The sequence below is a fragment of the Columba livia genome, unplaced genomic scaffold (genome assembly GCF_036013475.1).
Source record: "Columba livia isolate bColLiv1 breed racing homer unplaced genomic scaffold, bColLiv1.pat.W.v2 Scaffold_206, whole genome shotgun sequence".
NCBI lineage: Eukaryota > Metazoa > Chordata > Aves > Columbiformes > Columbidae > Columba > Columba livia.
Window position 1 is genome coordinate 281,204 of NW_027043202.1, and position 16,155 is coordinate 297,358.

The window sequence follows — 16,155 nt, forward strand, 5'->3', positions numbered from 1 at the left end:
GTTTTTCACTATATCCTTCCTGCAAGGTCTTATGGAACTGCAGGGACGGGACAGTTCCTGTGTTCATGGGAGGAGGGGAAAAGAGTCCATCATGGCAGCACTGCCAGGGAGCAGCAACGCTTGTTCTTCCAGAGCTGTTCTGGTTCCACTCCCACACTCTCCTTCTCATCCCTGGTGTGGGTGCAAGGCCTGAGTGCTCTGGCAGCTTGGTCACCATCCTGCTGTGTGTCAGTGCTGTGGGCGCAGGCAGGGACAGGCAATGGGCACTGCTGTGACAGAGCTGGCCTCACAACAGCCTTTCCAGATACAAAGGTGATCTCCTATGGGCAGTACATGATGGTTTATGTCTTCAAGCATATGAGTACAAAGGTGTCCCACAGATTCAGACACCAGGGTACAGCTGAACAGTGTGTGTGTGCAGGGCTGGCACACAGCAGTGTCCTCTCACAGTCAGGCTCCTGCCAGAGACCTGCAGGACCAGCAGAGCAGGGGCTGGGCTGTGCCCCTGTGCACTGGACACCCCATAGAAGGAGCCTCAGGTCAATCATCATCGACTGGCCCTTCACAACTACCATTTCCAGCACTGACCTCTCTCCCCAGCTCTCTGAGGTTGTTCTTCCCTCCATGGAGGGACACGGAATGAGCAGGTCAGCAGTCCATGTTTGCATTGTACATATGAGATGTGAGCATGCACATCATGTGCATGAGATGGCATGAACCTGAGTGAGCAGAAACACCATCAGCTACTCCTGGGAGTTCCATGACGGCCTGCGGGACAGACAGTGTCTCGAGGTCACTTCACATTGGGAGTAACAGCCCATGGGAAACCACCCACTGGGATCTTCTTCCTTGAACTGAGGTCCCCGTGTCCATTCCTCATGATGTGGGGCTGAGGTGCTTCCAATCCCTTTGGGGTAGCAACAGGAGGCCAGAGGTACAATGTGATTCCTGTCTCTGTAAGTAAAAGGGACAGACTCTGTCTCTGAACATCCCTGGGTGCATAAGGAGTCCACGAGGCCAGCTTTGTTGGAACCCTGGCATTTCTGTGTGTGACTCCAGGAACAACCCCAGTGGCCCAGTGAGATTCATCTCAGCTGCTGGGACGGCTCATCGCAAGTGCTCCAGTCTGCTACGTCACCCTTGCCCATGATTCTGGATTGTGCTTTCCAAAGTGACAGCAAAATCAGAGAAGTCCTGAGGTCCTTGGGGAAGGAAGATGTCAAGCCCATCTTCAAGAAGGGCCTGAAGGAAGATTTGAAGAACTAAGGGCTGGTCAGCCTACCTCTGTCCCTGGGAAGGGGATAGGCAGCGTCTTCCTGCACCAGTTTCCGGGAACCTGAAGGACAAGGAAGGGATTGCTGAACCCAAATGAGTGGAAAGCCCAGTGAGTCAAAAGAAATGCTCTGAACCCATTCCAGAGCTTTAGACCCCCAGGAAAGAGCTCAGTGACAGTGCAGCCCAGCCAGTTGCATCTGTGTCCCTCACTGAGCAGCACAACCAGTGTGCAGTCACCCCATGGTCCTGCAGCCAACCTGCTCTGCAGAGCATCAGTGCCAGGATGGGGCCCTGTGGGGAGCACAGGATGGGGCCAGGAGCACCAGAGCAGATCAGAGGAGGGATGGGGGAGATCAGACAGGAGCTGACCTGGGCTGGAAATTGCCTTGGAGAGAAAAATGCTGTTGTTCAGCTGCCCCAAGATAACACCCAGAGTTAAGGGTGCAGGGCCAGAAGTCCTTGCTGTCCTGGTGCATCACCAGGCCTGGGAAGTAGCTGGAGAAGGATTGGTGTCCCCCACGTGACATCTCTTAGTGCATTTTCCCTCCTAAAGGGTGGCATGGAAAGCAAGTCTGGGACCCTGTGTCCGGACTTGCACTGCAGAAAGTATTCACCCAGAAGCCACACCATTTTGCTCTGTTACCTCAGTCGTGGTGCTCATCACATGTCCTTGAGACAAACTTATGCACCCCTCTTGTCAACCTTACCCCAAAAGCCACCCCTAGACAAGGCTCCTGAGCTGGGGCTGTACTGGAGAACTGAGGTCCAGCTGTGACCAGAGGAAGGACAAGGCCTGTCCTGGGTCCTCTAAAGGACTGGCAGCCTCTGTGATCTCCACCAGAAAAGGCAGCGTGCAGGAAACTGGAGACCATCCCCCCAGCCCAGCTTGTTACTGCATGAACAACCAGGAGAAACTGCCCCTGGACCCTCATTCCAGACCCCATCTCCTCCACCCATACAGGCAGTGCTCTCTCCCTTGTCACTGAGGTGGTTCCAGGGGACACAAAATGGGAAGAGATGTTGGGTGGGGATATGGTGTCCTTCAGTGCTCCTCATGGTACCTCCTGCTGGGCTTTGTGCCACTGGTCACAACCCTCTGAGCCTGGATGTTCAGCCAGTTCTCAGTGGTGCTAAACAGGAACATGCCCATGAGCACATTGGGCTGCACTGGGAGGAGCGTGGCCACCCAGACAAGGGCAGTTATTGCCCATCGTGACTCAGCACTGGTGTGGTCACATCTGGAGCCGTGTGTCCCAGTGTGAGGTTCCCCATTCTGGAGGAACGGGAGGAGCTGCCGTGTGGCCAGAGAAAATCTGGGTCATGTGTGGAGATGCTGAGAGACCCAAACTTCTTTAGCCTGGTGAAGGGGAGACTGAGGAAACGTGCTGGTTTTACTGAAATTGAGTTAATTTTCTTCATGCATTTTGAACCTCTCTCCTTCACAACTAGTACAGTCTTTTGTTTAGATTTACTATGAGAATAGTGTGATAACGCTGTTTCTTCCCTGGAATACAGTTAATTTTTCCTTTTAGCAGCTTTACAGTGTTTTCCATTTGCTATGAAAGGAATGTCAGAACTCACTGAGATCTTGGCTGTTGTCAAGGAAACCAAGGACTTCTTTGGCCATCCAGACACAGATGGAAATTGGCAGGAGGGGACACAGACAGGACAGCACCTGGATTGACATGCAGGCTGATCAATGAAATATTCCCTATGATTAGCGCCATGCTCAGTCTAAAGCTGGAGCCGGCTTTTAGGGCTTGTTACATCCGTTACTTTGGGTTTTCCAGCTGGTTTGGTCAGTTCCATTCAGAAGTTTAACTCTGTCAGGAGTTCGATGTCCGTTCGACCTTTTGCCGTTCTGCCATTTTGCCGTTGGCCTTTGGGCCTTTCTGCCTGTTGCCCTTTTGCTCTCTCTTGCCTGCATGGGCTGTTCAGGACCAAGGTGCTCCCTTCTGCAGGACTGGCTGCTCCGTGTGACTGGAGTTACACGGGGGATGGCACTGAGTATATTTTCTTAATTTAATTTATCTATTTCTATTTAATTTACCTGGACTATTGTCAGTGAAACCAAGGACTTCTTTGGAGTCCAGCTGCAGGTGCAAATTGGCAGGAGAGGGCACAGACAGGACAGCACCTTGATTGACATGCAGGTCAATCAATGAGCTATTCCATACCATTAGTGTCATGCTCAGTATAAAGCTGGAGATGCCTTTTCCAGCCAGTTAGTTTTGGTTTTCCGGCTACACTGGTTAGCTCTGTTCAGAAGTTCCATTCTATTGGGAGTTCAGTGTTAGTTCAGTTTTATGATGTTTTGCTGTTTTTCAGTTGGCCCTTGGGCCTCTCTGCCTTTGGCACTTGTACTTTCTCTTGCTGGGATCAGCTGTTCAGGACCAGGGTGCTCTCTTCTTTTGGGCTGCCTGTTCAGCACAACTGGAGTTCTGTGGGGGATTACACTGAGTATCATATATTTTACTTTATGTAAATAGAAATAATATAAGTATATTATTATAAGTAGTGTGTTACTTTTATTATTTTTATTGTCTTATTTTTTTTTTTTTTTTTCTAAATCCACATGTTTCTCCCTTCCCATTCAGTTCTCTCCCTTATCCCACTTGGGGACTGGGAACAGGATGTGAGCAGCTCTCATGGTCTTGGTTGGTGGCTGTGACAAGAAAGGTGACAAAATGGTGACCATGACAAGAAAGGGCAGCACTAGCTTCAGAAATCCTGAAAATCACTTTCCAAGATGACACCTTTTATTTTATTTTATTTTACTATTTTTGGTAGAGGGAACAGCGTGAGAAAGGAAAACCATCAGAAACTGCAGCTCTGGATGTCCAGAGTGGAGCTCAGGATAAAGAAATGTCATTCTGAGCACAGTGCTGTGGTCATTCAGAAGGACTCTGGATCAGCCATGACTTTGTGTTTCAAGAACAGCTGGTGAGGATGGAGAGACAGCAGCACAGGTGGGGACACACTGGGCTGAGAACAAGGTGGGGAAGCGCATGGGGTGTCTGCAGCCTGTGGGGAAACAGCCACAGGCCTGGGACAGTGCAGGATGGACTGTGGTGGAGATGGCCAAGGGCACTGGCAAGGCTGGATGTCCCTGAAAGAGCCAAGGTCTTTGTCCCCTTGGCTATGGCTGATGTCCCTGCCACTGAGGCCTAAGAAGAGACACATGGTTGTCATGGCCATGGCTCCCCATTGCCTCCTTGCACCCCCATGCAGGCCAGGAGGTGTCACACCATTGCCCTGCACTGGGCATCGCACTCCCCACAGCCCCAGGAAGAGCCCTGAGCCACACGTGAGGGACAGGATCTCCCTTCCCAGGGGCAGGGGCTCAAGGCTTGGCCATTGTCCTTCATCAGACAAACCAAGGGCTTTCTCAGCATCAGAGCTGCTGCACTTTGCCTTTGCCTGATGCAATCACTGCCTCCAATTATCTGCTCTAACGAGTCCCTGGGGAGGCTTTGTCAGGAACAGCCCTCAGTGGGGCCATTAATGCTTCAAGGTACTTTGGAGTTTGTTCTGGCTTGGACTTCTTGAGCAGATTCTTCAGCCTGTCCTTGGTATCTGAGGTTCATGGACTCAGCACCAAATACGCCATGGGGCTCATTAAAACACAGAAAGCCCTAACGAGCGATGTTTCTTTCCCTAATATTCTTCAAATCTTCCAGACTTGTAGAACTAACTGGAGAGGTTTCAATGGGACACTTGCTGATGAAGATTTCAAAGAAGATTTCATAAAGGAGGGTTTTTTCTTTCCAGGGTGTTTTCTGTCATTTTTCAGTGTATGGAAGAAGTGACAGCAGCATTCTACACTGGACATTGATCCCGAGGGTCTCCTGAAGACATCTGGACAGGCAGGAGAACAGTCCTTGAGGCTGGACACTGTATGGACAACCTGGCTCCTCACCCCCACCCCCAGTCTGCCGGTTCCCTCATTGGCCACCACAGATTGCATCACTTTTCCTACATCAGTTTAATAAACAGCAAAACACTTTCCTCAGCTGTGTGTGTAAGTGGATCTGGTGAGGTCCAGCATCCACAAGGGACACCCACACAAGAACTGGTTTAGACAGAGAGATAGGAGAGGATAGAAATAAACACAATGAACGTGTTGACTGCCATGTTAATTAGAGCTCTGAAGAATGGGGCAAGTTTGTAACTCCCTGAAGCTCAAAGCGGAAACCAGACAGCTGAGAGGCCACTGAATGACCAAAGAGCAAGTGGAGGAGAAACCTGAGAGCACTGGGAAGGGCAAACGTCCAGACAGTGCTGGAAAGTTGTCCTTGGACAGGGACATTTAATCAGGAGAGGCGGGAACTCCTGATTGACGAGGGAGATGAAATACTAGAGTGTTGGTAATAGAAGTACAGGGGAAGACCAATATTTCTTCTCCTTCTCTTATTAAACTTCCCCATAATTCCCTTTTTGGCTTTTTTCTTTTAAATTTTAATATGTTAAAAAAACAACTAAACAAAGATCTCCAATCAAAGAAAATAACAAACCAAACAAAATAAACAAAACCACCCACAAAACAAAAGCAAAACAAAAACCAAACCAACCAACCAAGAACAACAACCAAAACCAAACCCCAAACCAACCAATGAACCAAACAAACAAAAATCCCAAAACAAAAAAGCAACAGCAAAATAGTTGACGTTTCCAGACAGACATCAGTCATCAGCTGTCTCACCATAAACAGCCAGGGCCATTTTAGGGGCCCAGTGTACCTGAGGTGCTGGCCTGGGATTGGCATCTCTCACACAGGACCTGGGGAGACCAGAGCACCTTGCAGTGCAGGTGGAGCCTGGGCAGGGGTTCCCGGGGCATCTACACTGGCACCAGGTGTTTGTGTCCCTGGAGCTGAAGACATTTGTGTCCTAAACCCATGCCCAGTTCTGGAGAACTCTTTCCTTTCCAAAGAAAAGAGACTCCCCTACAAAGACTTTAAAATGAATAAATAAACAAACAAACAAACAGACAAACAAACAAACAAACAAACAAATAAATAAATCAGTAAGTAAATAACTAACTAAATAAATAAGTAAATAAATAAGTATGTAAGTAAGTAAATAAGTAAATAAATACTTAAATACTTAAATACATAAATAATTAAATACGTAAATAAATACATAAATACATACAGTAATAAATAGAAATAAGGAAAGAAAGAAAGAAAAAGAAATAAACAAACAAACAAACAAAGAAACAAAGAAAGAAACAAAGAAACAAAGAAAGAAAAAGAAGGTTGACACGCTCCTTTGCTTTGGATCTTTGTCTTCAGTTCTTCTTATTTTAATATCCATTGACATCAACTGACATCTGATGGGCCTGCAGGCATGAAGCCAAAATCATGTTGTGTCTTGCACAGCGCCCCATGCCCTCTGAACCTTCCGTGCCCAGGACTCCTCACACGTTGCCCAGAGCGAGTCACACTGAGGGGTTGGCTGGTTCCCTGGCTGAGATGTTGGTTTAGATGGTCACCTACAGCACAGGTGGATCCTGCCCCATCATCGCCTGCTCTGCTCCAGTCTGAAACAGAGCCCAACATCACAATGGGATCATGAGAGAACTGAGGTTGAAGGGACCTCGGGAGTCTGCAGCCCAACCTGTCACCAACTGGGTCACACCAAGGTGTTCAAGCCTTGATTCAATCAGAGCTTTAGCAGGACTAGAGGAGTGATCATCCCTTTGTACTGGGACTGGTGAGGCTGCACCTTGGATCCTGGGGTCAGTTTTAGGCCCCTCATGGCAAGGAAGACATTGAGGTGCTGGAGAGAGTTCAGAGGAGGGTGACAAGGCTGGTGAAGGGTCTGGAGCACCAGTCTGACGAGGAGCGGTTGAGGGAGCTGGGGCTGTTCAGCCTTGAGAACAGGAGGCTGAGGAGAGACCTTATTACTCTCTACAGCTGCCTGAAAGGAGGTTTTATCATGGTGGGTGTTGGTCTCTTGTCCCAAGTAGCAAGTGATAGGACAAGAGGAAATGGCCTCAAGTTGCACACGGGGAGGTTTAGATTGGATATGAGGAAAAAATTCTTCAGGGAAAGCGTTTTGAAGCAATGGAGCAGACTGCCCAGTGAGGTTGTGGAGTCACCATCGCTGAAGATGTTTAAAAGACATACAGAAGAGGTTCTTAGGGACATGGTTTAGTGCCAGATTTAGGTTATGGTTGGACTCGATGATCTTAAGGGTCTCTTCCAGCCACAATTATTCTATGATTCCATGATAAGTCATTTTTGCTATTTTCTTTCTCAGAGGACCATGCAGCCTCCCTGAGAGCCAGGACTTTTCTGAGGTGTTGGAGAGACGTCTCACGGTCACACCAGCCAGTTCCACCAGCTCCTGTCTGTCCTTCCCAGACCAAACCTTTTCTCCGTATCCCAACCTTCCAGGCGAGTTTCTGGGACACAGCAAATGCTGTGCTGGTCTTCTGGGCCTGTTCAGAAGGGAACAGCAGGCCAACATGTTGATGGGCTCTCTCTGCACCTCAAAGCTTTTCTGACCTTTTTTTCTCAATGTCCCACTTGTTCCCAACCTATCTGGTCCTTAGGCTGTGGATGAGGGGATTGAGCAGGGATGTGGGGAAGGTGTAGAAAAAAGGCTTTGCCAAACTGTCTTAGGAGGGCTGTTCTGGGCATCCCACAGTCAAGGATGAGGGTGCTGGAGAAAACAGTGGCATTGGTGAGAGGTCCAGGAGGAGAAGGCCTTGTGCCTGTCTACACTGGGACAGAGAGCAGTGATGCAATCATGCGATGCCCATGTGAACAGGAAGGGGACAAATGGCTCCAGGGCACAAAATGCCTTCCAGACAGTTCTTTACCCATCACAGATACACCATCCAGGCCATGAGCTGCAGCTTCTCCAGGAGATGCTGTGGGACACGGTGTCAAAGGCTTTACTGCAGTCTAAGGACACAACACCCACAGCCCGTGTGGCGGATTCACTGCCCACGACAGACTTTCCCTCATCTGCTCAGCCGGTCACCTTGTCACAGAAGAGATCAGGGTGGTCAAGCAGGACCTGCCTTTCATCAAGCCATGCTGATTGGGCGCGATTGCTCGTCTCGTCTGTGTGACCTCACAGTCCTTTCCCAGCCCTGTTCCTGCTGTTGGCCAATCCCCTGCAGAGGCACAAGTGACCTCACAGTGCCCTCCACAGCCATTGGTTCCTGCTGGACTATGAGTTCCTGAGACACAAGTGACCACACGACATCGTACCCACCATCACCCTCCTTGTGGTCCAGTGTGTGAGCAGATCAAACTGAGCTGCTTTCATCAAATTTATCCAATAGATTTCCTGTCAAGGGTTTGAGTGGAGAAACGTTCCTCAGAGGAGCTGCTGGATTTACTCTGTATTTACTCATTTTATACCTCTGCTTCTGCCTGTGATTTTTTGTTCTTCTTCTTCTGTCTATTCTGACGTGAAAGAGCTCTCCAAGGAAAAGATTCATGGAATCCTACAATAACGCAGGTTGGAAGAGGCCCCTGAACACCATCTCTGTCCCACTGACCTTTATGGCAGCCCAAGGAACAGCTGATGGCATTTGTGCTCCCTTGGGTTCATCTCACCACATGCACACACTGGACATGCACATGATGTGTGTGTTTACATCTCATCTGTACAATGAAAACATGGACTTTTGACCTAGTATTTCATACAATCATAGAATGTCCTGAGTTGGAAGGGACCCACAAGGATCATGGAGTCCAACTCCTGTCCCTGCACAGGACACCCCACAGGTCACCCTGTGTTTCTGAGGACGTTGTCCAATCTCTTCTTGAACACTGTCAGGTTGGGGCCGTGACACCTCCCTGGGGAGCCTGTTCAGTGTCCAGCACCTCTGGGGGAAGAACCTTTTCCTCATGTCCAAACTAAACCTCTCCTGGCACATCTTCCTGCCATTCCCTTGGGTATTCTCATTGGTCACCACAGAGAAGAGATCAGTACCTTCCCCTCCTTCTCCCCTTGTGAGGAAGCTGTAGCCACCATGAGGTCTCCTTTGAGTCTTTTCTTCAGCTCTGATGCTCAGAAACCCCTTGGTTTGCTTTCTGAAGCAGAAAGGAGAAGCCCTGAGCTCCAGGCAATGGGAAGGGGGATCCTGTCCCTCACACACGGCTCAGGGCTCTTCCTGGGACCGTGGGATGTGGGTGTGCAAGGCCCAGGGAAGGACAACACTGGGACAACAACTTCCAGCTTCCCCATGGGGCTGCAAGGAGGCACCGAGGCCCCAGTGCCATGAGGACAACATGTCTTGTCCTGGGCCTCAGTGGCAGAGACAACTGCCCTGGCCAAGGGGACACAGACCTGGGTTCTGTGGGTCCCTTCCAGCCTTACAGCGCCCTTTGCCATCTCCACCACAGGCTGTTCTACACGGTGCTACCCCTGCCCCTCTTTCCCTGCAGGCTGCAGACACCCATCTTGCTTCCTCACCTTGTTCAAATTTGTCAAATATATTTTCTACTAGCAATGTGGGTGAAAAGCACTCCTCACTGGAAATGCTGTATTTATGTTAACACCTTATATATCTCCTCTTTTGCATTGTCTTTTTACTATTTTTCTACCTATTCTCTCTCCAGAAACCTCTCCAAGGCAAAAATTATTCCAAATCACAGAATAACTCAGGTTTGCAGAGAGCCCTTGTCTCACTCATCTTGTCTCACTCTCCTGCTCAGGGCAGGGTGAACCAGGTGAGGTTGCTCAAGGCCTCCACCCAGGTTTGCATCATCCTCAAAGGCACTGAAAGCACACTCGGTTACATCATAGAAGGGGAGAATAAAGATGTTCAACAGTGTTGGCCCAAAGTGTTGGTCACTGAGAGATGACACCAGTATCTGGCTGCACAGAGGACTTTGTACCACTGATGATATTTGGGCTTGATGGTTCAGCCAACTTCCCACCCAGCACCCGCTTCTTGAGCCCCATCAGCACCACTCTGGCCAGAAGGAGACCATGGCTGAGCCTTGCAAACACCCTGTACACAACATGCCTTTCCTTCCCCTGTCCATTTGGGTTCAGCAATCCCTTCCTTGTCCTTCACATTCCTGGAAATGGCTGCAGGAGGCTTGTCCCATCCCCTTCCCAGGGAGGGAGGTAGGGTGGCCAGCCTGTTATTCTCCTAGTTCCTATTCCTGCTCTTCCTGAAGATGAGTTTGAGGTCTGCGTTTTCTAAAGACCCAAGAAACATTCAGGTTTCTATGGCACTTTTGAGAGCATAATCTTGAATCACGGGCAAGGGTGACGCAGCAGACAGGAGCACTTGCAAAGAGCCTGTCCAGGGCAGCTGAGATGAATCTTACTTATCCAGTGGGGTTTGTTAATGGAGTGACACACAGAAGTGACAAGGTTCTGTCAGGTGTCCACACCTGAGCTGGCCTCATGGACTCCTCATGCATCCAGGGATGATGAGAGACAGAGTCTGTCCCTTTTACACACAGAGGCAGGAGTCACAGTGTCCTTCTGGCCTCCTGTTGCCACTCCCAAAGGATGGGAGGCACCTCAGCACTGTGGTGTGTCACCAGTTCTGCACCCATCTGAGATGTCCCACATCACGAGGAATGGGCACAGGGACCTCAGTTCAAGGAAGCACAACCCAGTCCTGCATTCAGGTGATTTCCCATGGGGTGATTCTCCCAACATGAACTGACCACAAGACCTTGTCTGTGCCACAGGTCTTGATGGAACACCAAGGAATAGCTGATGGTGTTTGTGCTCAGTCGCGTTCATGTCACCTGACATACATGATGTGCATGCTCACATCTCATCTGTACAAAGTAAACATGGACTCATTCAGGGTCCCTCTGTGGAGGGAAGAACAACCTCTGTGGGTGAGAGGCCAGTGCTGGAAATGGTGGTTGTGAGGGGGCAGCTCCATGATGACTGACCTGAGGCTCCTTCTATGGGGTGTCCAGTGCACAGGGGCACAGCCCAGCCCCTGCTCTGCTGGTCCTGCAGGTCTCTGGCAGGAGCCTGGCTGTGAGAGGACACTGCTGTGTGCCAGCCCTGCACACACACACTGTTCAGATGTACCCTGATATTTCATCTGTGGGTCACTTTCTTGTGCATATTCTTGAGAGAATCTCTGTAAGAAGAATTAAACCTTCAGTCCCTGCCCGTAGGAGATCACCTTTCTATCTGGAAAGGCTGTTCTGGGGCCAGCTCTGTCACAGCAGTGCCCATTGCCTGTCCCTGCCTGCGCTCACAGCACTGACACACAGCAGGACGGTGACCAAGCTGCCAGAGCACTCAGGCCTTGCACCAACACCAGGGATGAGAAGGAGAGTGTGGGAGTGGAACCAGAACAGCTCTGGAAGAACAAGCGCTGCTGCTCCCTGGCAGGGCTGCCATGATGGACTCTTTTCTTCTCCTTCCATCACAGAAACTGTCCCTGCAGCTCCAAAAGGCCTTGCAGGAAGGATATAGTGACGGACATAGTGATACAGTGTCCTACAGAACCCTTTATTTTGTTTAAATACACACAGATCAAGGCTCCTCATTTACACAACCAGTGGTTATAAAATAAAAGCAGACAGTGATTTAGAAAGGGGATGACAACATTATCACATAAAAACCAATGTCAATAACAACAGAAAATAGAGATGAGAGGCTGGACGTGTAACTAGTTACATTAAACCTGCTAAGTAGAAGCAGATGGGCAATTTATTGCTTCAGAAAAAACTAAGATATGAGTTTCCAGAGGGCATCCTTGAGCTCCTGGTTCCTCATGCTGTAGATGAGGGGGTTCACTGCTGGAGGCACCACCGAGTACAGAACAGACACCAGCAGGTCCAGGGATGGGGAGGAGATGGAGGGGGGCTTCAGGTAGGCAAACATGACAGTGCTGAGGAACAGGGAGACCACAGCCAGGTGAGGGAGGCAGGTGGAAAAGGCTTTGTGCCGTCCCTGCTCAGAGGGGATCCTCAGCACGGCCCTCAAGATCTGCACATAGGACACCACAATGAACACAAAACAAATAAAACCTAAACAGGCACTGACCACAAGAAGCCCAAGTTCCCTGAGGTAGGAGTGTGAGCAGGAGAGCTTGAGGATCTGGGGGATTTCACAGAAGAACTGGCCCAGGGCATTGCCCTTGCACAGGGGCAGTGAAAATGTATTGGCTGTGTGCAGCAGAGCATTGAGAAACCCAGTGGCCCAGGCAGCTGCTGCCATGTGGACACAAGCTCTGCTGCCCAGGAGGGTCCCGTAGTGCAGGGGTTTGCAGATGGCAACGTAGCGGTCGTACGACATGACGGTGAGGAGATAAAACTCTGCTGAAATGAAAAACAAAAACAGAAAGACCTGCACAGCACAACCTGAATAGGAAATGGCTCTGGTGTCCCAGAGGGAATTTGACATGGACTTGGGGACAGTGGTGGAGATGGAGCCCAGGTCAATGAGGGAGAGGTTGAGCAGGAAGAAGTACATGGGGGTGTGGAGGTGCTGGTCCCAGGCTATGGTGGTGATGATGAGGCCGTTGCCCAGGAGGGCAGCCAGGTAGATGCCCAGGAAGAGCCAGAAGTGCAAGAGCTGCAGCTCCCGTGTGTCTGTGAACGGCAGGAGGAGGAACTGGGTGATGGAGCTGCTGTTGGACATTGGCTGCCTGTGGGCATGACGACCTGTGAAAGGAGGAAAAGACAGTGACAAGTTAGGGGAGACTTCTCTGGGGAAAATATGTTGTTTCTCATGGAAAACCCCCTCCCTGATGGAGGGATGTTTCAGCTCATTCTCTCTGTCTACGAAGTGGGAAAAACATTTCATCACAGTTTAAAATGCAGCTTGGGCATCTGGTTTCCATCAACACAGCTCTGGGGCAAGACCCCCTGAGTTGGTGTCAGAACAATAAGTGACCGACAATCGCACACCAACCCCACAGAGCAAGAGCACCAGGGACAGGTGGAGAAACAGGGAAGAACACTGCAGTGCTACCAGAAAATAAAGCAAGGACAGAAAGGCAGACGGGCATGCTGTGGAACCTTCTCCTGACCCGGCTGTGCTGCTGCCACTCACATAAAGACACTGTAGAGCAAGTACTTTTAGCACCTTTATTGTGTACCACTTTGCAGGAACCCTTCACCTGGAGGTCCAGCTGCTGAGGTGGAGACTCGTGACCTGGACCCCATGGCTTTGGGGCAGAGGGTCTGCTGGGGAGGAGAGGAGACCAGGGGTTGCACTGGGAAATGTGTCTGCAATCGAGAGCATGTGAGAGAGGTTCCTAAATCCTGTCCCAGCATTTCTGGTAGCAGTTAACTCTCCCTGCCCATGTCTGTGCTGCCTGCAGCTGTGTGTCTGTCCCTGGTCTGCTCCCTGTCAGTGTCACAGACCCCGTCCCACCCGCTGTGTGCTCAGCTCTGTCCTGCTCACACCTCCTGGCACTGCCCAGGGGCAGCTCTGTGTGTGCAGGGGCTCAGGAGCAGCTCAGACAAGTCCTATTGAGAACTGGGGTCTCAGTGTCTGCTCCAAAGAGAGAAATAAATCCCCATCTCCCACTGCACACCCAGACGAGCAAGAGTGGAAAACTGAAAGCACAGACTCCTTCCCTTGCAGCTGTTCCTGTCTTGATGTTGTTGTTCAGAAGGACCCTCTGCCATGTCTGTGGGGGGATCTGGAGCTCTGAGCAGCCCTGACCCACACAGCCCCCTTCAACCCCACAAGCTCCCTGCCTGCCCTGCCGGGGGTCGCTCCTTCCACCCACAGCTGCTGCCATGGGATCTCCCGGGCAGGCTGAGCGCTGACCCTGGCAGGCGGCAGAGTCCCTGCCCGGCACAGCCCTGGGGTGCAGGGACCCTGCTCTGCAGGACAGCCCTGGGCACCCCTGGGTGCTCACCCGGCTTCACAGCTGTTCAACATGGCCTGACAAGAGCCCCGTCCTTACAGACCCCACAAGCTGTGCCTGTGCCGGTTTCAGGAGATGCCTCCAGGAGCTACAGCTGCACTGCCCTGCACCCAGAGACTTACCATGGCAAGGGCTGCAAAGGTTTCTCCTCCAGTGAGCTCTCAGTCATCCTCCCAGTCCTGACCACCTTTAATCTCTCTCTGCCTTGCTCGTCTCCTGAGATCCCCAGGCAGGCAGAGCCCTCAGCCCTGCTGCGTGTGCAGAGGAGCTGCTCCTGGGCAGAGCTGTCTCTCTGCAGCGCTGCCGCTGCCATGAGCTCCCTGTGTCCCAGGAGCCCAGCCCAGCTCAGCAGCACAGGAGCAGCCCAAGGCGCTTTAATGACCCCTCTGGTGGGTTTGGTGCTGAGTCCATGGACCTCAGACCCTGGAGGTTGAAGAAACCTCTGAAGAAGTCAAAGTCAGATGTAAACTACAAAGTTTCTTGTAATGTTAACGGGTCCCACTGAGGGACACAGCTGAAGAACTGACCCCAGAGTTCGGTTAGAGCAGAAAACTGGAGGCAGTGATGACAGGTCAGGAAAAGCAAAGTAAAGGTCTCTCTGATGCTGCGTAAACCTGGATGTGTTTCATTAACCAAAGAACTAAGCCCTGACCCCCAACCCTGGGAAGGCAGATCCTGTCCCTCCCACGTTGCCCAGGGCCCTTCCTGGGACAGTGTGATGTGGGGCTGTGCAAGGCCAAGGGCAGGACTATGGTCCCACCCCTCCCAGGTTCCTGGCTGGGGACAAGGAGCCATGAGGCCCCTGTGCAGCAAGGACAAGGTGTCTCCTCACAGGCCTCAGAGGTGCAGACAACAGCCATAGCCAAGGGGAGAAGGAGCTCATGTCTGGTGGGGCTTTCAGCCTCTTTACATCCCGTGATCATCTCCACGACAGCCTGTCCTGTGCTGTGGCATCCCCTGCACCTCTGTCCCTGCAGGCTGGAGACATCCCCCCTGCTGCCCCACCTTGCTCCTGTCTGAGCATCTTCCTTCCTTTGCTGAGATCTCTCCATCCTCCCCAGCTGGTCCTTGAAGCACAAAGCCTTGGGCTGATGCAGACTCCCTCTGATGACCTGCTCCCCCACAGCACTGCCCTTCCATCACATTCCTTTCTGCCCATGTCCAGCCTGGACCTCCCCAGCTGCACTTTGGGCCATTATTTCTTTCTCAAGCTCTTTCCCACTATGCAGAAAACCTCCACCATCTCTGAAACCGCCCTTCAAGCACTCTCAGGCTACTCCTGCACTGCTGCAGCCTCCCCAGCGCTGCTGGGCCAAAGCAGCCCAGGTCCCTCAGCACCCCACACCATGTGCACAAGGTGCTGAACCTGCCTTGGCACAGCCCTGCACTCTCCAGTTCCTCCCTGCTGCTCCAAACTGGGAAGCCGCACACTGGCACACACCCGTGTGTGTGGGTCACACCAGTGCTGAACCGAATGGGATGAGAACTGCAGGTGTCTGGGTCCCCACGCTCCTCCTCATGCAGCCCCGTGTGCAGCTGCCTTGTTCATGGTGAGCGTGCACCACGGGCTGGTGTGGGGACCTTGTAGTGCCCAGGCCCTTCTCCTCAGGGTCACTGAGAATTCGACATTTCATCTTATCAAAAATCAGAGATTTCTGATGGACGAATATTAGATATTCAAAAGGTCTGGACTCTCCCTTGACTGAAGCTCCATTTGCTCAGCTATTAAAGTTTGCATCAGATGGCTTATCCTGATGAGGGTGTCTCTGCCAACATGACAGCATGAGGACACTATAAATATCATCTCCTGGGGAAACAGTTGGGTCTTGGGTGTCTGGTGCTCATAATGCCAGAGGTCTGGAGTCAAAGGGATAGCTTCCCTTCATGTGGGAGACCAGCAAGAATGTGTGGAGGTCTGCCTGGGGACAGACAATGTCAGCTGAAGGTTGAGGAGTCAGCATGAGAGGGCAGAACAACACGGACAATGTTGTGGTGACTGGACATCAGGTACAGACTCACTGATGAGGAAGAGGAATGAGACGA

General features: G+C 51.2%; 1 protein-coding gene across 1 annotated transcript; it reads right to left on the minus strand.

Moving 5' to 3' along the window:
• Positions 1-648: 648 nt before the first annotated feature.
• Positions 649-12,671, minus strand: LOC135577990 (olfactory receptor 14J1-like; the record flags this gene model as incomplete). The annotated part of the gene is made up of 3 exons (XM_065048145.1): positions 649-768; positions 1,283-1,336; positions 12,030-12,671. Coding segments are annotated over 3 exons (816 nt in total), but the record flags the coding sequence as incomplete, so codon positions are not given.
• Between the last annotated feature and the right edge of the window lie 3,484 nt (positions 12,672-16,155).